Source organism: Echinops telfairi, unplaced genomic scaffold (genome assembly GCF_000313985.2).
Source record: "Echinops telfairi isolate 266 unplaced genomic scaffold, ASM31398v2 ScPeMD7_60;HRSCAF=208, whole genome shotgun sequence".
NCBI classification, from domain to species: Eukaryota; Metazoa; Chordata; class Mammalia; order Afrosoricida; family Tenrecidae; genus Echinops; species Echinops telfairi.
In genome coordinates, this window is record NW_022103958.1 from 19,310,926 (window position 1) to 19,331,735 (window position 20,810).

At 37.6% G+C, this 20,810-nt stretch overlaps 2 protein-coding genes across 2 annotated transcripts in view; one reads left to right on the forward strand and one right to left on the reverse strand.

Annotated features, from left to right (window-relative positions):
- Positions 1-2,170, forward strand: part of CCDC73 (coiled-coil domain containing 73) — a 146,206-nt gene extending 144,036 nt beyond the window's left edge. Inside the window, exon 17 of the mRNA XM_004708274.2 lies at positions 1,429-2,170. Within this exon, the coding sequence (XP_004708331.1) occupies positions 1,429-1,641 (213 nt within the window). The 3' untranslated portion in view covers positions 1,642-2,170. The remainder of the gene's footprint in view (positions 1-1,428) is intronic.
- On the reverse strand, positions 2,157-19,470 carry EIF3M (eukaryotic translation initiation factor 3 subunit M). Its single transcript, XM_004708273.4, has 11 exons — positions 19,370-19,470; positions 17,521-17,653; positions 16,141-16,279; positions 15,463-15,586; positions 15,221-15,315; positions 10,777-10,860; positions 9,952-10,051; positions 9,411-9,492; positions 4,855-4,998; positions 2,785-2,845; positions 2,157-2,331 (listed from the first exon to the last, which is right to left on the reverse strand). Exons 1-11 carry the CDS (start codon positions 19,409-19,411, stop codon positions 2,211-2,213), a joined length of 1,125 nt encoding a protein of 374 aa, XP_004708330.1. The 5' UTR covers positions 19,412-19,470; the 3' UTR covers positions 2,157-2,210.
- Positions 19,471-20,810: the final 1,340 nt, after the last annotated feature.

A 20,810-nucleotide genomic window follows, 5' to 3' on the forward strand; every position in this document is an offset into this window, starting at 1 on the left:
TGCACCAGGTAGAAGGGAGGTGGTAACAAAGAGAAAAATTCTTAAGGAGTTAAGGGAAGGAGTAAGACATGGACTTTCAACTCTGACAATAGCTGAAACTTAAAAAAAGTAATACTCTTACACCTTAGCCAACCCACAGTATATTCCATTTGATTCTCTACAGCCAATTGGTGTGTCTGCCTCTCCTTCAAAGGGAAACTAAAGTATGTGTCTGAATGCCTTCCTCTCCATCACCAGCCAATGAATGAATCAATTGGGAAAATTGGCTTGATACAAATGCACCAAGCATTTTGACACTGCAATCATACTTATCAATCATTTTACTTCAAATTCCACCAACTTCAATATTCAATAACAACCTGGAATAAATTTCCTTATGAGCAAATATTCACCGGACTAATTTATATCAGTATTTTCCCACTCTTAAATGTCCAACAGAATTAAGTTACAGAACTTGGAATAGTATGGAAGCCAGGCTTATACTCTACAGGGGAAATGCTAGTTTTAAAAGTAACATATACAAAATTAATGATGCAAAAATTCTAGATGTGTACACTGAATGATTTTTGGGCTCTTACACGATTTTAAAATGAATGCATTTATTTTTAAAAGGGAAAAGTTAGAAACAATAAAAACATCCAGTGGAGAACAGTTGAATTACCACAAAATCATACAAGGGAGGGAGTATTTTGCAGCCACTGGCAATTGTTTATGAAGACATATAAAATTCTATAGAATTAGCAAATATGCTAAAAGTAGACAAAGACTAGCAGCAATTAATACCAAAATACTGGTAGGTATGTCTGGATCGTGGTTTATTAATTTTTAGCTTAGAATAATTTTCTAAATCTCTAATAAGTATATTTTTAAAAAACTTTATAACTCTTAAAAAAACAGTAATCTAAGGATGACTCAATGTAGTGTCTTGGAAACATGCCAATTTCTAAATATCTCATCACTCTTTCCTGTTTCTTCAACAATGGTGCTCTGAAGCATGAGAGGAAACATGAAGTAAAGGCACTTTTTATACGGCAGCTTATTTCCGTTATAATTTAAAAATTTCCCCAGGCTTTGATATGAGACAAAACATAAGACACATCTTTGGGGAGGGAGTAGAAGACAAAGCAGATTTTTATCTGCATTAAGTATCTTTCCTTTTAATATAAGCTCAAGACCTCTAATGGTATTTGTGGTATCCCTGGAATATATTACAGGTTTTGAAGCATGTCACTACATGCTTATAAATTTATATAGTTGTGTAATGCCAAAATTACTAAGGTACTTGTTGGAGAATCGCCAAAATGAGGGATTTATCACATACTAATTGCAGAGGCTTAACAGAATTTCCCTTATGCCTTTTGTTGTCCATAATTGTGTAGAAACTATGATTAATAACCTTAATGGTAAAATACATGTGGTCTTTCCTAGGTCAAAACCAAGCCTTGGAAATCAGCTCTGCCTCAAAGCCCCTTTCAGGAAATCAAGATACACACTATTCCTGGTTTTGTTGCCTCTCCCACTGGTGAAGACGACTGGCAGAACCTCCTAACAAATCAAATCAACGAAATTGAAAAATTCCTTAGTTTAGAAAATGTTAACCAATCTAGAAAAAGAAAAGCAAACGAGCTAGAAAAAAACTGAGTAACAATGGTAGGTGCTTTCAGTGATAGTACTAATTTAATTGAAATATTGATGTAATTTTTATTAGAATGACCATTTTCTAAAGTCTAACAGTTGTCATTTTCCATTTTGATGTGACAAAATCCTTAATTGTATCTACTCTGCTTCACTTAAGATAGTTTCTATATTTGCAAATAGTTTGCCCTTAGTATCCAACTTTCCTGAATTAACCAAGAAATTCTTAAACCTTGTTTTTCATGCAAGATCTTTATCATAGCTCTCGTGCTTCAAAATCTTCTGTAGAACACAACGTAAAGTAAATTACCATATATGTTAGTGTATAAGCCAAGTTTTTCAGCATATTTTTGGTGGTAAAATTAGGTGCCTTGGCTGATATTCAGGTCGGCTTATACTCGGTATGCAATATAGACATATTGATTCAGTTTGGAGACACTGATCTTCTAATTTGTTTATCTCTTCTAGTTTGTGGCTTTTCTTTTACTTTAAATTTGAGACAATAAATTCCCAGACTTTAATTTCAGTCAATAATGTTTTACTGTGATATAATTTTATTTTATATGCATAAAAATTTAAGTATCAGAAAGACTCAGAAGGCTGTTTTTCACTTTGTTCAAATTTTGTTTCCAGGCATTAAGTGTGTCATACAGTTGTTGCCACTGTTGTTTTCCAAATGTCCGATGTGTGCTATGGCTAAAAATTGAAAAATTAAAAAACAAACTATTAGTCATTTTATCTGTGACAGTCATGTTCAAACACTATACATATCTAATTAAAAGCAAGAATATGCATAAGGCATAATTTATACTTATTAAAGAATTTAACTATCAGATATTTTTATAAGTCTACCATATTGGTCCTAAACCTTCTATTCTCTTGAACTATATAAAACAGACACAAAAGTCATTAGTATTCTAGCCAATGCTGAGCCATTAAATGAAATGTGCTGGAAAATAGGACTCTTTCATTAAATAAGCTAATCACATTCAGTCTGAACTTTAATAAAATTATGATAAATGGCAACTATTTAACTACAGTCAACTGATAAAACACCTTTGTTCTTGTTAGAATACTAAACATTTAAGTGAAATAATCAGAACAAACTAAATTGTTCTATAAAACGCTGTACAGTATTAAATGTCTTACCTGACAACTACTTTTCTCTGGGTCTGATCAATTTTGCAGTAGACCATTTTAGTTCTTACAGCTGAAAAAAACGTTTTACATGATATGATATAAAATTTACACTATTTTCCAACATTATTTTACAAACTAGCTGTTTGCATTTAAGAATATGCAAAGTAATCAAGGTCATTCATTTGTGCTATGACTGCTGGGCTTACCTATAGTTAGTATTCCATACAGTTTTTACTAAGAATCATATTTTGGGGGGAAGCGGGATGGCTAATTTAATAGTAGGATATTATGTATCTATAGGACAGTTGGAGATTTAAATCATTCTAGAAAGGAATTATTGTAACAGTTCTACATACTTTATGAATCTTAATCTTTCAAATGAAAATTCCTGGTTTAAAATAGTCACATCATTTTAATCATATAAAATTGTTAGTGGTTAAAATTTGCAGAACATTTACTACATGTCTGCCTGGTTAAGTGTTTTATTTAATCCTCACAGTCACAAATGAACCCATATATTCCTATTTCATAAGGGGAAGACCTGGCCTCAAATCTAAGGAATCTGACAATAAAATCTGTTATTTTAGCCTAAAGGCTTTTTTTCTATGTGATTCCAAGGGACAGAAGAAACAACTACATAGTAATGTATGGTATCAATGAATTTTCACTCTACTACAAATATAACCTTTAATCTACTAAACACAGCTTTGCTACAAAGAACCTATAGGAGGGGTACCCCCAAAAACCCAGGAATTTTTCAAAGCTATGTATTTAATTTTTTTTACAAAACAACCTTATAACCTTCAAAGTAACCTCCGTAATAACACTGAATACATTTTGTCAAATCTGCTATTCCATTCTTGGACATTTTCAAATTCACCTGTTTGGATGGCTGAGAGCACCCCCCTCGTTTTTTTCTTCACTTCTACGTCGTCAAGTCACTGTCTTTCATGTCTCTCTTCATCATTTGCAGAAACAAATAGAAATTGCATGAAACGAGGTCAGGTGAGTAAGGTGCATGGGACAAGAGGGGCATGCTGTTTTTTTGCCAAAAACTAGCACACCGAGATGGCTGTGTGAGCAGGTCCATAGTCGTAGTGGCAAAATCAGTCCTCAATCTGCCACAAATCAGGCCTCTTTGGTCACACACTTTTACACAAATTGAAAGCTTGATTAACAGTCTGACCTGGTGGAACGAAGTCTAAATGTGCTGTTCCCCTCACATCAAAAACCAAATGAGCATTGTCTTGATCTTCGATTTCACTGGATGAGCTTTTTTGGGACAAGGTGATGAGGCGTCTTCCAGTGGCTTGATTGATGTTTGTTTTTGGGTCAGTAGAATAGCATAATGTCTTGTCGCCAGTAATGGCCTTGGGAAAAAAGTCTGGGTGGCTTCAGATCTGTTTTTCAAAGCATGGCATGTTTCCACTTGAAACTCTTTCCTGGTCAGTCAACCCAAAGCACAAATTACATAGCAAACCTTCTCCTTCCCAAATCTTTTGTTATATAATTCACTGAACCGAGCTCCAAGACAGTTCAAATAACTTTCCCATCTCTTCAATGGTCTGTCATTGGTCTTCAAGCTCAAATGCACAAATTCTGTCAACATTTTTGTCCATTTGGGAAGCTGACAGACATACAGAATGAGGTTATCAATCAATATTTCACCTTTCTGGACCAAGAAAAATCACTCATATACTTGAGTTTTTTTTCCACTGTGCTGTCCCGTGTAAGCTGTGTTCAATATCAAAACAATTTCTGTCACATTTTTCCTAAGCAGGAAACAAATTTCACAGCCACACACTGTTCTCTTAAATTGGCCATCCAAAAATGAGGTTGGAGTGAAAATGCATTTATGAAAAAATTCACTGTGCTTACAGAGAGCCATCCCAGGCCACACCACTGGGTACACTAACTCAGAGCAAGTTGCCCACCTAGTGTACTACAAAAGCTTTACCTAGTGGAGATTTTTTTCTGTTTTTTTTTTTGGAGGGGGGACTCCTCATATGGTTCAGATTCACGATCAAATATCTCATATTACAAGTATTAGAGGAAAAATGAAAATATTAATTGCCTTACCATCAATAACAAATGCTTCAACATCATCAGCCCCAATCTGAAGTTCTTGCTGCATTGTGTCAAAGGAAATTTCTTTATTTTCCACTGCCATTCCCATAAAAGTAAGCAGTCTCATTTTTGCCATGTTCTGCTCATGTAAGAGGCCTGGGTAACACAGTTGTTAGCCCAATGAGTATCCATAGAATGAAAAACCTTCAGTTACAACTCTTGTATTTAAGTAGTCATACCATATAATTTTAAGTTTCTTTTATTTGCAAACTATAAACTGGTCCTACACACTATATTCAAAATTACTATTTCTAGAATACATTAAAAACAACTAATTGGTTGAAAATAATGGGTTTTCAAATTTTATTTTCAGGCCTTAAAAGTATTGTTTTAAATTTTGTATATTCCCAGATTTTAGAAGTTACAAAGTACATTTCACAAGAATATTTTCTATTAAATAAATTACTTAAGCTTATTTTCACTAATCTACCCTGTGCTACCATCGAGTTGTGACTCGACTCATAACAACACACTGTATAGGGTTTTGTTCGCTTTCATTTAAACATGGGATTCCTCATTTCCTGTTTTGTGTGACTCTTGCTGGGAAAACAGAAATTCTAAAATATTTTCAAAAACACTTTCAGTTATGAAAACATTCCATTTCTATTCAGATCACTTTAGAGTTAATGTTTAAAAATCAAAATTCCGAAAGCAGATTATCAGGCTTTCATAGTACTTGTCTCCAGGTGTCCCTGAGTCTGTTCTGACTCACGATGATCCTCTGTACAACAGAATAACCACATCCTGGTTCTCTACTATTCTTACAGTCAGCGTGATGTTGGAGTCCATTTTTAATTTGTGTTAGATTAAACATCACCACTTAGTAGTGACACCTGATTTCTCTAAAGCAAACAAAACTGTATAAGTAAGTACAATTTTATTTTATTTTAACAAAACATGCTGTTATAATTATCCATATCATAAGCAATTCTAGAAGGAAATTTAATGAATTACTAATTCCTGTCTTCTCATTGGGAAAAACAAAATTGAGAACCAACAGATTAAATAACTTGTAGTCACAAAGTGACAGTGCTAAGTCTAGAATACTGGTTTGCATGTAAAACAAAGAATTAGAAATACAAATATTTACAATATCCAAATTATTCATTACTTGGTCCTAAGTCAAAAAAGTACTGATGCTAATTCATTAATTTAAAAAAAATGAGATGTGGAATCTATTATTTGTACACTCTCAACTTTCAAATGCTTTACATACACTCAGCAAATTATTCTCTGCCTTCCAAATAATTCAAAGCCTCAAGTTCATTCTGCTAAAAAAGTTCTCTTTAGCCCTCCATAATAAGTGTAAATTTATAACATTTATACGGAAGACCAGAGAAGTCAATTAATATAGGGCATAATAACCTGCTAATTAACTGTAATTATGATCCGGGCTTTTTTTTCCTGTTTGGCATAGATTCAACAAAAACATGATCATCATAACTCAAACCAACAAGGTACACAAGTATTGCTAACTGAGTTTAATGGAAATCTACAAGCATCAAGAAATCAATTAGTGCACATTAACTCTAATTAACAAATGCAAATAAGATGCTGATTGACTTTCTGAAGCAAGAAGGTAGCAACTGGATAACACCAGATTAAATGTGGGCATGTTAGGGCAATTCAGTTGACACAAGATAAAGCTAAGGTTGGCCCAAGTTGTCAATGTCAATAAAACAAGTGTAACAACTGATGCCACCTGTGGAACTTAGATATTTGTAATCAAAGAACTTCAGCTACAATAAATGCTTAACAATACATCTAAACCATATATATATATAAACATATACATTTAAGTTTCCCCAAAGCACTTTGTATGAAATGTCTAATAAAAGAACACTAATTTGCATAGATGCTCTTAAAAAAAAGGTAAATTGGGAAAGCTGATATTTACTTGGCAAATTAAATTAGAAATGTTTTCATTTTAAAAGGGAACTTAAAATGTCATTCTCTTTTAATTTCATGGGGCATAGTGGTTTCCGACTTGGGCTGCTAACCACAGGGTCAGTAGTTTGAAAGCACACTGCTCTGCAGGAGAAAGATGACGCTCAGATTTAGTCTCAGAAACCCACAGGGGCAGTGTCTGCTCAAATTATGACTAGATGGCAGTGAGTTTGGCTTTTCAGTTCACCCTGTACTTCCTGACGGAGAACAAGAACTAAAGATTTCCTTGATGTTTGCCAACACAAGAAAATTCCTTAACATTTTCAGTTCTATGGTCATAATAGAAAAGCCATTCCATAAAATGCTGGAACGCCTGAAAATTTACAAGATGTAATTTAAAATACCCTTTAAATTAAATCCATTTTATGGCTACTCTTTTTGCAGTTACCTTACCATAACTCAAATTTACCAAGGAATAAAGTAAAGATTCCTCTAATGAATTACATAAACCATCATTTAATAGACAGAAACATGCATATAATACTTTAAATTGACGTTCACCATCATAATTTTAAAACAACCAAACTTAAAAGCCTTTAGGAACTCCTGTTTTCAAAATTCAAAGTATTAAGCCATGAAGTATGAGTCAGACTGGTGGAAAGCTGTGCTGTTTCAGAAAACTAGAACATGACTTTCAATGAAGTGAGTGCCATATTTCAATTTTAAAGTTATAAAAAATCTAATTTTATGGAAACATTTATTCATTACTAATATGTCAAAACCTTAATGCAGTAATAAAAAAATGTGCATCATTGAGCACTTTCTGCATTGTCACTGACCCCTGTCTTAAAATGCTGCAATATAGAAAACGCAATTTTAATGCATGCAATAGCTTATGAACCAGTGCTCCTTTGAAACAGTCAATTACACATCAATGGGGGAGTGTCAAAGTGTTAATTACTACTCCTTTTTCCTTGGTGCGTAAATAAAGAGGTTGCTGACATTCACATTCCATCACATAGCTTCATGCCACAAAACAAATTAACTGGGACAGAATGTGGTTTTCTGGCTCTAATGCATCTGATAAAGCTTTCTACATGTACAAACTTGCATCTACTTTATACTACTGTATTTCAAATGCCTTGTATTCAAAATAATTCATTCTTCCTTAACTCCAATAGCTTCAAAATTTTAGAGGTGATAGGAATTAACAATTTACCAAATCAAAGACTATTAACAATATAATTGGAGATTATCATTGCATTTTTCCCTACATCTCAAGCAACTAAGACTAACAATTCAATTTTAATATGGAAAATATAAGCAGCCCCTAGGTATTAAAAAAGCAACATTACAATCATAGTGATACTAAGTTTGATTTTCAAAATTTTTCTTTGTAATTTTTAACATGTATAAAGTATTACAAAAGAAAAGTAAAACCGTGAATAGATGTGAGACTGCTCAATGAGGATGACTAAGTTTTTATTTTTATTTGGCACACATTCACAGAGTCTGGGGGATGCTTGGCTGCTCTCCAAAAAAAACCACACTCACTTCCATGGAGTCGATGCTGACTCACAGGGCAGGTAGAGCTGCCCCTTTGAGTTTCTGAGACTGAAACGGTTTACGGAGTAGAAAGCCCCACCTTTTCCCCTAAGCACAGCTGGTGGTTTCAAACTGCTGACCTTAAAATTGCAGCCCAAATCAAAACCATTATGCAACCAGAACTCCTCTAGACAACAAAAATTTAGAGGTTAAAAATAAATGCTATGTAAATAAATAAATAAATATTATGTTGTCTTCAGCAGGCAGTATTTAGGAAAGTTTCCTCTTGTCATGTAAAATCACTGCATCTCAATTTCTAATCTAATCTGTAGTCTCATTAACATTCTCAGAATGCTGCACACTTCCTGTAATTTGTAAATTTTCAGGAGGGCAATATTAGTTTAATACATTATTAGGGGGGAAGATTTTGTTACAATTATAGAACTATAGCTTAAAAAGGAAAAGATCACCAAACAAGTATATATAACTTAAAAATAGGTACATACATGCAATCACCATTTATCTAATAAGGTTTTCTCAAAAAAATCTTGTTTTAAACAGTGCCCTGATCAAATTTCAGCAACTCTTAAAATGAGCATTTCAAAAAAATCACAATCACTACCAAAGTAATGATGATTTAGAATAATGTAAATTGCTTCTAGGTTCTCCCCCTCCCTCTAAAAGATTAAAGATACATGTATCATCTAAACTAGTGGATTACTTTTGTATCCAATAGATATGTTCCTAAATGAATGTTGTGTAAGAACCAGTTTCTTGCTATAACTATCTCCAAAAATCCCAAAGGTAGAGCAAAAGAGGCTCATAAAACCCAAAAAGCTGACGGAGAGAAAACAGGCCTAGGTTTTCTGATTCCTAGTTCTTATGTTCTTTAGGTTTCCAATTCCCAATTTCTGATTCAAATTTAAGCTGTCCTGTTCTAGCATTTACCACAGGTTAGGGGTAATCTATAAGAGGGGCCCTGCCTACTGTTTGCTGGGTCTCACTATGAATAAAAGTTATAAAGCAGCACGTCCCCAAACCCTCTCTACTCATCGAAGAAAAAGCCCCAAACTTACCAAGTGAGTCAATGAAGTCTTTATTATTCTGATAAAACTTGACATATGATGCCAATTTAGCACTCACAAAAATGGTTAACAACTACAGAGACAAAACAAGATACTGTCAATATAGAATCAAGACTCTTCTTGAACATGTTTAAATCACTAGCTATCAGCAATATGCATCTTTCAGTGCAGAAGAATCAATTTACTTTATTAGAGTATCACACAAACTAAGAGAATCTGTTAACAATGAGCTCTGAATTCCTTACGTTGAAAGATGTTATTGGCATAGTCCAAATGGAAAATAATGCAAAATGTATCTATACTTGCACTTAAAAGTATGTTCACCTATTTTCAAATATTCCTAATTTGATTGGAGCTGGTTGACAAAAATTTTAGAGAAAGCTGGTCTTGAAATTAAAAGTTATTTCCTTATACAAAAAATTACAGATCTTTTCAGAGTCAAGTCAAGTTCATTAATAAAAGAAAAAGAGCACTTGTTCTGTAAGATTCAAGAAGAGAATGCGTCTTATATTGAAAGGATAGCACTACTCACATCATGAATAAGCTCGCCTTCTAAAAACTTCACTGGTTTTAAAGTAAGAAGATGGTCAAAAAGAAATGCACTTGGATCTTTCAATGCACGGACAATACACCTTAATGAGAATAAAAAACAAAGAAAATCAAGTTGTCATTTTGGAATTATGGTACTTTTCTCAGATCACAAAATATATTCAATTTAGTAAAATATGTAAAGTCCAATATACGTATACAGAATTAACAATAGCTACAAGAGTGGGTTAAAAAAAGGCCAATCAATTTATTTACTACATGCATGTGCTTGAACAAAAATAATATAGCCCGAGAGAACACGTCCATAATACCAGAAACAATTCAAAGAAAAAATCTGAACGCATCAGCCTGACCTCAAAGGTTTTTACCACTACCCCTCCTATCAACGCCATCAATCATGTGAAGCAATATTCTTTAAGACAATTACCATCTTGACATTTCTTAGATTTAAAAGTGGATTTTTTATTGTCACTATGCAGATCCAGTGTTATTTAAAGTCCTTCTTTTTTTCCCAACGTTTTCTCATCTACATACTATAGTTTTATGTAGATTGGGATTATCACCCCCCAATACTCAAAATTAGATTCTATGTGGCGATTTCACATGCAACCCATGGTTCTTCAATTCCTGATGCACCAAATCTTGATCTTTAGTATGCACATTTACATCACCAAGGAGTCTACATGATGAATGGTTTTGGATAACTAACAGTTACAAGTAGGATTTCAGAGTTAGACTCACATACTGTTTGTAGCTCATCTATGTCAACTACCAACAGACCTGTTGAGGATAACGTGTTTAATATTACCTGTGGGCATCAACTCTAGCTTGAGAAGCATTATCTTCTGTGTAACTTCCCAGCAATTCCACCATGACCTTTGAAGCAGCTTCACTAAAAAGAAAGGCTGTGTCAGGAATTTCAAATTATCTTTGTATCACAGATTCATGTCAAAGCATTTACTAGCTGTCTAGTACCAGGCCAAAACAAGATGACCAAGAATTATGGTCCTTCTCTTGGGAAAAGTTGTGGGATCTGCATTCTGATAGGCAAGACAGATAAACCAAGTAAAAAAAGTGATATGAAGAAATAAAATGTAATGATGTAATATAAGCAGGAGCAGGAAAAAGGCTACTTTATACAGTATGAGATGGTTATGACCAATAAGCTGACATCTTAAGGATATAAAATTGGCTAAGACTGAAGACCTAAGAGTGCAAGATTTAGAGGGAAGAAAGACATAAAGGTCCTGATGGGAAAAAAAGTTGCATGTATTCTAGAAACTGTTGAAATTGTGGCTGAAGCAGGGTCAGCATACAAATATTTAAATAACTCTATTAAGGAAATTAACTCTATTAAATATATCTTTCCAATTATTTTATACTTAAAATTGCAGATGATCAATTTTAACTGCAATGAAACAAGAAAGTACATGCATTCATTTAATTTAGACTCTTCGAAAATGTTTATCTTTACCCATCACTTCTTTAAACTGAAGGATCTCTTGTCAGTTGTAGAACACTTTGCTACTAAAGGGAAGTTTCTTTTTATAAAACAAAAACAACAACTAGATTCTGACTGGATAAAATTAGTAAGAGCAGTACCATTTCTTTTAAGAAGTTAGAAGGCATTTTAAAAGGCTTTCTATATCAAGATAGGCACAATCAAGTGGCAATCAGTATCTTACATAAGATATAACCATAAGAATTCATAGAAAAACTTAAAAGAATAATGTTGAATCTGATATTCAATGGTTCCAGAAGTTAACTGGTATTATTCTTAAAGATGCACCAGATTGGCACTCATCAACTACAAATATAATTAAAAGGAAGCACTAGTAAACTGTATGCATTCTTACAAAAGACCACAACAATCCGAGCGAGTTCTACTAGAAAGAAAAATAAATTTTCTGTATTAAGGGGAAGAAAATCTTAAATTTTCAATCAGATGACTGACAGAAATTTAAAATCTGATTCATGAAACTTCAAACCTATCAGAAATAGTAATGGGAGCAACGATTCCCTGGGGGTATGGTTAAGGGGTGGGGGGAGACACCAATGCAAAGATGACTGTATAATCCCACTTGAGGGGAATGAATAACAGAATTGTAGGTGAATGGATATAGTGGATGGTGTAAGATATGGCAAAAATAATAATACTAACATATATAATATAAAAATAAGAGTTCCTGGGGGGCAGAGTGGGGGAGGGAGGGAATAAAGGATAAAGGGGAGCTGATATCAAAGAGTTCAAGAAAGAAAATGTCTTGAAAATGATGTTGGCGGACCCAGAACAAAAAATCTTATCGATATGAGTGAGGGGAGGGTGGAGTAGAGACCCAAAGCCCATCGGTAGACAATTGGACATTTCCTTATAGAACGGTCACAAGGAGGAGATGAGCCAGTCAGGGTGCAGTATAGCACCAATGAAGCATACAACTTTCCTCTAGTTCTTTAATGCCGCGCCTCTCCCCTTCCACCCCCAAAATCATGACCCCCATTCTACCTTACAAATCCTGCTATGCGAGAACATGTACAGTGGACACTGGTACAGTTAAGAGAGCTCACAACACAGGGAATCCAGGAGAGATAAACCTCTCTATGGTATAGTAAGAGGAGAGTCATGGGATACTGTGTGCCTGAGTGTGAAAGAGAAGGGGGGAAGGGTGGAAGAGGGGACAGGAGGGGCAAAGGGAATAAACAAACTACCTTAAATACATAGCTAAGTTTTTGTGGTCATTGCACCATAAAAAAATGACACGATTCAACAAGCCCTGGTATGGGAGTAGGTAAGAGGCCATATGTAAACAGACAGCATGGCACATGAAAATTTCCCGACAGCCTACAGAATGACAAAGTAAAATCCGTTTCACAGAGCCAATGTGGCTGCAGGGTGGGAAATCCCCGGACACGGACACGAAGGAGCCTGTTCCAACAACTCAAAAAAAGCAGATGAAGGCCCATAGAGATGGAATCGCGTCTCAAAAGTCACTGCCATGAAGTCAACTCTGACTCAAGTCAAATATATATAGGGCACTGTGGGTTTCTAGGGCCGTAAATCTTGATGGTAAAAGATAGCTTCATCTTTCTCCTACTGTAATCACGTAAGAGGTCAGAATAATCAAAATCGGCGATTAAAGGAGAGGAAGCAATCAAGGACACCCTCAAGATGGCTACGTAGGCAAGTGTGGTGCGTTTACTGAGATACCGTGAACAGAGGCCTGGGTTCGCAACACAGATTTTCACTTATTCTTAAAAAGATAAACATACTAATTTTGCTGATTTCCCCCCACAAAATATTTTTAACACTCTAAAAACTCAAAGTAAACAGACTATAGATTATATGAAAAAGGAAATAGAAAAATTTGGTAAAAAAGCTAGGGTTATACTTCACTAGACAACAATACTAATTCTATAAAGTAGCCCAAACATCATTTGTGACTATTCTAAACTGGGCATATAAAAGCAATATTTTGGGCATGAAACCTTAAACATTCAAAATACCTTGCAAAAATCCAAAAAGTACTCATTTTATCAGTCTACTGTAAAGTTTGTAGTATCACTAGTCTTCCTTATATAGAGAGGTGTGGCTACTATCCTATATTCACAGTGCTGTACAGGACAGATAGTACAATGTTGCTTTTGACAATGCATGGGAAGCTCTTCCTTTCCAATGCCATTCCTGACACAGTAACGATTGATTGCCTGATTCAAAATGGCCCATACCACTCCAATTCAGCTCACTAATTGATTGCTAGGATATCCATTTTTAAGCATTTCCCATTTCATTTTAAGAATTACCAATCGTCATATGTTCCTTTGTACCTCCAGGTTCCAAATGAATGTTTGTTCTCATTCTGAATCATGCCACACCAGCAAATGAAGCCCTCAGAAGTGTTACTCATGTCAGTAAGGTAGGCTCTACTAGAAGGAAGCCACCCTTCCGATCTCATCCTGAGAGGCTCACCTTCCAGACTGTATCTTCCAATGCTCTGCTGCTATTCCTAAGATTTTCACTGCCAGTTTTCAGGTCACTAAGTCTTTCCGTGAAGAGCCCTGGTGGCTCCGAGTTGGGCTGCAAGGACAGCAATTTGAAACCACTAGCTGCTCCAAAGAGGACAGAACTTTCTACTCCTGTGAAGAATTAGTCTCAGAAGCACACAAGGACAGTTCTACCCAGTCCTATAGGGTTGCTGTGAGTCGTCATTGACTCAACGGCAGTGAGTCTTTTACAGGTCCTTCGGCAAGGAGCCCTGGTAGCATAGGGGTTATGTCTTGGACTACTAACCACAAGATCAACAGTTTGAACTCATCAGCTGCTCTGAAGAAGGAAGATGAGGCTATGGTTACAATTGCAGAAACCCACAGGGGCAGTTCTACTCCAACAGAGTTGATATGAGTCGAAATAAAATTGACAGCAGTGAACTGAAGTCATTCTGCTGCAATAGACCCCTTTCAGTGGTTAAGAAGCAAAATGTTAATTTGAGGCCTAAGGAGCCTGACACAGGGCATACTGTATTTTTCAATGGATTTCTATGCCTGTGGAAGCAATGAATAAGGAAGACCAAAGATCTGATGCATTTGAGTAGGATGTGACAAAGATTATTCAATACACCTTGAACTGCCAGAAAACAATGTCTTGGAAAAACGTTCCCTAGAAGCAAGAAGCTGAATGTCCTTTAGAAGACTGGCAACATTTTTTCCTACACACTTTGGACCAATTATCAGTCAAGTCCAATTTCTGTAGGAAGACACCATGCTTGGTGTACAGCAGATGGTCAGCCAAAATGACAACCACTGTTAATGAGATGGACTTACCACAATGGCTTCAACATGAGTCTCAAATACTACAAATGACTGTGAGGATGGCACAGGTCCCCGCTTCTATTTATGTTGTCCATAGGGTCAGGTCACCAATGAGTTGGCACCCAACAATGAATACAGTTTCATCTCAGGGGCATTATTTATATAAGCCACTTTCTATTAATTTTGATTGACAATCACCACCATTAAACAAAAGCAATAGCACTACCTATACTACGAGCAAACGCAATGATGCCACTGCATGTCATAACCAGCTTTGGGTTTAACAGTTTTATCATTTTAATTACAAAAATATTTTGCTTTTTAGAAAGTGCAAAGATGAGGGAAAACTAAACTTTACAGTTGTCTTTGACTTAGTAAGTGAAGTGTACAGAAATCGATTTATAGGAACTCTGTAAAGTACGAAATAGAGCAAAATTCATGTGAAATACCTTTTCTTGCAATCTACTAGTGCCTCGTAAAGCAGCCTTAAAAGGGTGTGCTTCTTCTCAGTGGTGAGATTCCAGTCAGAAATCCATTTTCGGACCTACAGAGGAAATGACAAAAAGAAAATTCGCCAGTTGAATAATTTACAGTTTAAAAGATAACATTTTAAACATACACGTTTGCTAACTTTTAGCTTAACATAAAGCTGCTTTAGAAACAGAACAAGCAATTCCACAGAATAACTCACTTGATCCAGCTCAGTTGGGATGTACTGGATAGCTCCACAGGATGCTGCTACTTTAATGAGGCTACAGTACACTGTGTATCGTACAGGAGTATTCTTATCCATCCCATGGAAAAGGTTGCTTAGCCTAGTTAACAAACAGAAACACGATATTTAAGATCAGTAACCCTAGTGCTAAGCTGACGTTCTCTGTTCTTATATAGGTCTTAAGCCCCCAAATTTATGAAACATAACAACAAATAGCATTTATGCAGCACTTCTTGTCTCACCAGGACCATTCTTTGCACTCCACACCTACAGCCTTCACAGCAAATCTGAAAGAGCTTCTATTAATAACATTACTTTGAGGGAACTAGGGCAGAGAAATTAAATGACTTGCCCAAGGCCACACAGCTAATAAAAATCAAGCGAATGATAAAGTTCCAGAATTGCTGCTCTTATCATTAAGAACCAAATCAAACTCATCGCTGTCCAGGTGAATAAAATTCAGCCCAAGACTGTAAACCTTTTTAGAGCAGACTGCCACATCTTTCTCTGTGGAGTGGCTGGTAGGTTCAAACACTCTATCTTTCTGGCTAGCAGTCAAGCATTCTAACTGAGCCACCAGAGCACCTACCATTACACGACAGTGATATGAAATAGTCCTTTTAAAAAGTCAGCCTTGTTTAGTTCTTAACTTACAACTGCAGCCTCAGAGATGGGCGTTCTCCTTCTCGAAATTTGACTAGCTTTTCACACAGGCTTTCAATCAGAGCTTCTTGCTTGTCTGGTTCCAAGATCAAGAGGAGGGACACCACACTGTTCATCACACTTTCCACATCTGTACATACATCAATAACACAGCCAACAGTGAGAGGATCATAATTGATGTTTCTGGTTAACGATGTATTTCAAGTGTTTAACTCCACTGACTCATTAAACATTGCCCCTAAGACTTTAAAAATATTTTAATAATAGACTGTTCCTTCAGTTGAGGGCAGCAAAAATAGTACATATTTTAAAAATAGTTTTATTGGCATATACTTCACATATGGTATACTGCAACTGTTCAAGCACATTAAGAAGTGTTGTGCACGCACCACCACAATCAATTGAAGAACGTTTTCTTCTCATATTCATTGTTACCTTTCTAGTTCTTGACAACCTCCCTTGCTATGCCCCTATGTAATTATTAAACCAGTCACTGGCTCCATCAATTTAAAAATAAGAGTATTTGAAGAATTCAAACTAAGCCTGTTCTGTTAAACAGTTCAGAAAGCCACAGATGTTTTACAAATGAGAAAGAAAACTGCTACCTAAAATTTAGTCCCATTAGAAAACCTAACTAATAACACTGAGGGGTGACTGGCATGCCTCATCATATACAAAGTTCAACGCTGTCAGTTATTACTGCTTACACACTAAGTTTAACGTTTACCCCTAACTGTAGGTTTTAGGAAGCCCAATTTTTAAAATTTCCACTTTCCCATAATAAACAGGAAACCAGCCACATAATTACCGTATATACTCATGGAAAAGCCAGGTTTTCCAGCATATTTTTAATGGTGTTTTTGTGGTAAAATTAGGTGCCTTGGCCGCTAATCGGATTGGGTTATATATACGGTATATAGGGTAAATGGCTTCAGATTATTTGAAATTAGACTCTACTTGAAGTTAACATAAACCTCATGGCCTGTACACTGAGCTGCTAAGCACAAGGTTAGTATTTAAACCTGCAAGTCCTTGATCCACTGTGCAAGTGAAAGACCACGATGCCCACTGCCAAAAAGGTATCAGAAACCCCAAAGGGGTAGTTCTACCCTGTCCTCTAGGGTCGCTGGATCAAGATCCACTCAATGGCCATTGTCACCCCACTCCCACTGCAGCTCATTCTGGAATTACCATAACAAAAGGTATTTTCTTATAATACAATTACTTGGATTAACAGATTAAACTAAAGGTACATGGAAAAACATGACAAAAGACAATAGTGAGCACTTAAAAGACCTAAAGTCTCAAACACAAGGCAGACAAAAATGTGCTTCACAATAAAAGTACTTTAAAATATTTTAAACAACAAACCTTTGTCATCTTCCTTCAGACACACATCGCAGGCTTCTATAATCTGAGCTAAATCTATATGAAGACCACCTTCTGAGTTTTCTTCAGAAATTTCAGCTCCTTTCGATTTTAGGTAAGCTCGAAGCTCAGCAGCCTGTTGAATCCAATAGAACTGCTATTTATCTATACAACGGACTGGACTGTGAATGACAACAATCTAAGATCTCTAATCACTCTGTCCCATTTCTGGATAAAACTATTATTCAGTTATTACTTTAACTTCATGCTATTGTGCTCTCTGTGCCTTTTCTACATTTTATGGCCGGCCTACTAGAACAAAAGGTTCTTGTACACGATTCACCGGCTCACAGACATAACAAAATCGGGTGGATTCATCGACAGTTTCTCTCCCATCACCTGTCTTCTTTCTAATACAAGAGGGCTTCAAAATTCATAGGAAAATAGAATTAAAGATAAAGAAAATTTCCACAAAACCCAAAGGTTTACTGGGGGATTTCAGAAAGGGAAATAGATCTGAAATGTTAAAAAGCTTATTCCCCCCCCTCAAAATAAATGAAAGTGTATTGCTCTGAGCGGTACATACTAGCATAGGTACTAGAAAAAGTTATTTCATATTTACAAGAGATTACATATGCAGGAATTACCCTGAGGGAAGCATTTGGGGGAGATAAAAATGCTATGGCCCTGTAAGTTGTCTTGATAGACTTTTAATCAATGTGGACCAACATAATTAAAAAAATTTAATGCAGGGCTCATACCTGGGTCAGAAACCACTTTTGGAAGTATAAAAACCCAATTACAGTACTGTATCGGGTCACCTGGATGTTAACTCTCTTCTTAATAGGCATTCAATGCGGCAAAGTGTCTCAAAAAAGTACTGGTCTAGGGCAGAGCTCTCTTAAAAGGAATGGAAACGAGGCTAGCAGCATGTCAGAATCTCCTTTACAAAACCCCCAATCCCTCAACTCAAGAAGATTATGGAGCATCATAGCTCTAAGAAATGCTGGAGGAGGAATTACACAAACTGTAAAGGCTGACATCGCTTCATGTGTTACTTCTGCCAACTAAAATCAAACTTTCGTGGAGTCAATGTCAGCCCTTCACTTCAAAGAGCGAACCCCACACAGAAAAGTGAAAAATACCCAGATGGCACTTGAGCATTCTAGAAAAAGGTGTAAACCTCCCCAAATCGGAGGGTAAAAGTGACATATGCTTTTGAGTTAACGAACCACTCTCAACCTTGAACCAGCAAGAATACAAAATATGGGTCAACGAGACACCTTCGCTTGTGAGCCAAGATTAAACTCTACAGATGCGTCACCTCCCACTCGGGTGTGGCTTCATCAGCGGGACGGGAGGAGACCCCATCTGGGTCGGTCAAAAAGTACTACGTCGTCAGAAGGGACGCCAGGCCTGGGAAGTCTGATGCCAAGAAGCGGGGCATGGAGGCTCGGGACACGGCGCCACCGGCTGCGGCGATCTCAGTCCTGAATGGTGCACCGCCGCCCCGCGACTGCCCCACTGGGACCCCGCCCCGCGACTCCCCCATTGGGACCTCCGCCCCGCCATTCCCCACTGGGACCCCCACCTTGCGACTCCCCCACTGTGAGCCCCGCCCCGCGATTCCCCCACTGGGACCCCCGCCCCGCGACTCCCCCACTGGGACCCGCGCCCCGCGACTCCCCCACGGGGCGTGGAGGGAAGAGGAGCTGCAGGTCCGGGCGCCGAGTCCGCTCGGCAGGGTGGCGTCCTCCCGGGCCCAAGCTCCGCGGCAGGCCCTGCGAGCCCGGAGACGGACCCTCACCCAACCCGACCCCACCCTGGCGGCGCCCCCTGCCTGGGAGCTCACCTGATCTTCCTCACTGATATCGATGAAGGCAGGGACGCTCATGGTGAAGGCCGGGGCGCCAGCGACTTCCAGCCGCGAACCACGCCGACCGGAAAAGAGGACAGAGGCTCGCGCGGGCGCTTCCCAACCACTTCCGGGTCACCTCCGCCAGGCCCGGGCGGGGCGGGGCGCGGCGGAGGCGCCGCCCCCGGTGCGCGCTCCCGTCCCTGCGCGCCGCCACAGGCAGCTTGTCGTTTCCGGGATGGTGTGGCCGACCTGTCCCTCTGTATCACATCTCCAGTAATGTCTCCCCATGCCGTCTGCCCCCGGAAACGATAAGCCCGTTCGGCCAACGAAAACACTTGTATTCAAAAGACTTGTTCACTTTTCATTTTGTCCCCCTCGGCCGGCCTTTTCTAAAACGCTTCAAATACGGCTTCAGCTTCACTTCACACTGAACCAGCCCTTGACAGTCCAAAAGAGCCTTCGAGGTAGGCGTTTATTGTAGAGCCTAACATGTTCCTGTCCCAGTTATAATTTAATCTGCCTTTCGGATGTTATGAAGGGTTCCAGGGGCAGTGTTCTTTACGCGCAGGGTAAGTTTTCCAAAGAAACTCCTGCAAGCACCTGACCTTCCAGTGGGGACACACAGAAAATGAACGCATTAAAAGACTTTCGAAAGGAAGTCAAGGAGTTCGACACGATGGACCCGGGATCCTTACGCTGGAATCTCGGCTGCTCCTTTTGTTGGGTGTGTGATTTGGAGAATTGCATGACATCTGTGTCTGTTTCTTCTCTGAAAAGCAAAGCTCAGTGTAGTGGTGCTGGCCATGTTTAGTGATTTAATATGTAAAACACTTTAAACATGGTGAGTCCTGTAGGTTGTTGTTGGTGCTGTGAATTGCCCTGGTGTGTCAGAGGCCATTGTTTGGCTGTTGTCAGTCCATCTCCTTGAGGACGTCACTTGCTCTCCTTACCAATTATGATGTCTTTTTCTAGAGATTGGTCTTTCCTCAGCACCTGTCCAAGGTACGCGAGAGAAAGTCTTGCCATTTTCACCTATACGAGCATTCCAGTTATTTCTTCTAAGATTGATTTTTCTCATTTTTCTGGCAGTTCACAGTATATTCAATATTCAGCAATATTATTATTATTCAAGTTGTTCTATTGGCCTATTCATTAATAGCTTTATTGAGATGGAATTCTCATCATAGAATTCATCCCTTTTAAAGTTTACGTACAATTCGATACTTTCAGGATATTCACAGAATTGCACCATCCTTGTTGTTAGGTGTTGTACAGTCAGTTCTGACTCACAGGGGCCCTATGTACAACAGAAGAAAACACCGATCCGCTGCCAACCTCACAATTTGTGGTTATGCTTGAGCTCATTGTTGAAGGCTCTGTATTAATCTGACCCTTTACTTTACCGAACATGATATCCCCTTCCAGGGACAGGTCT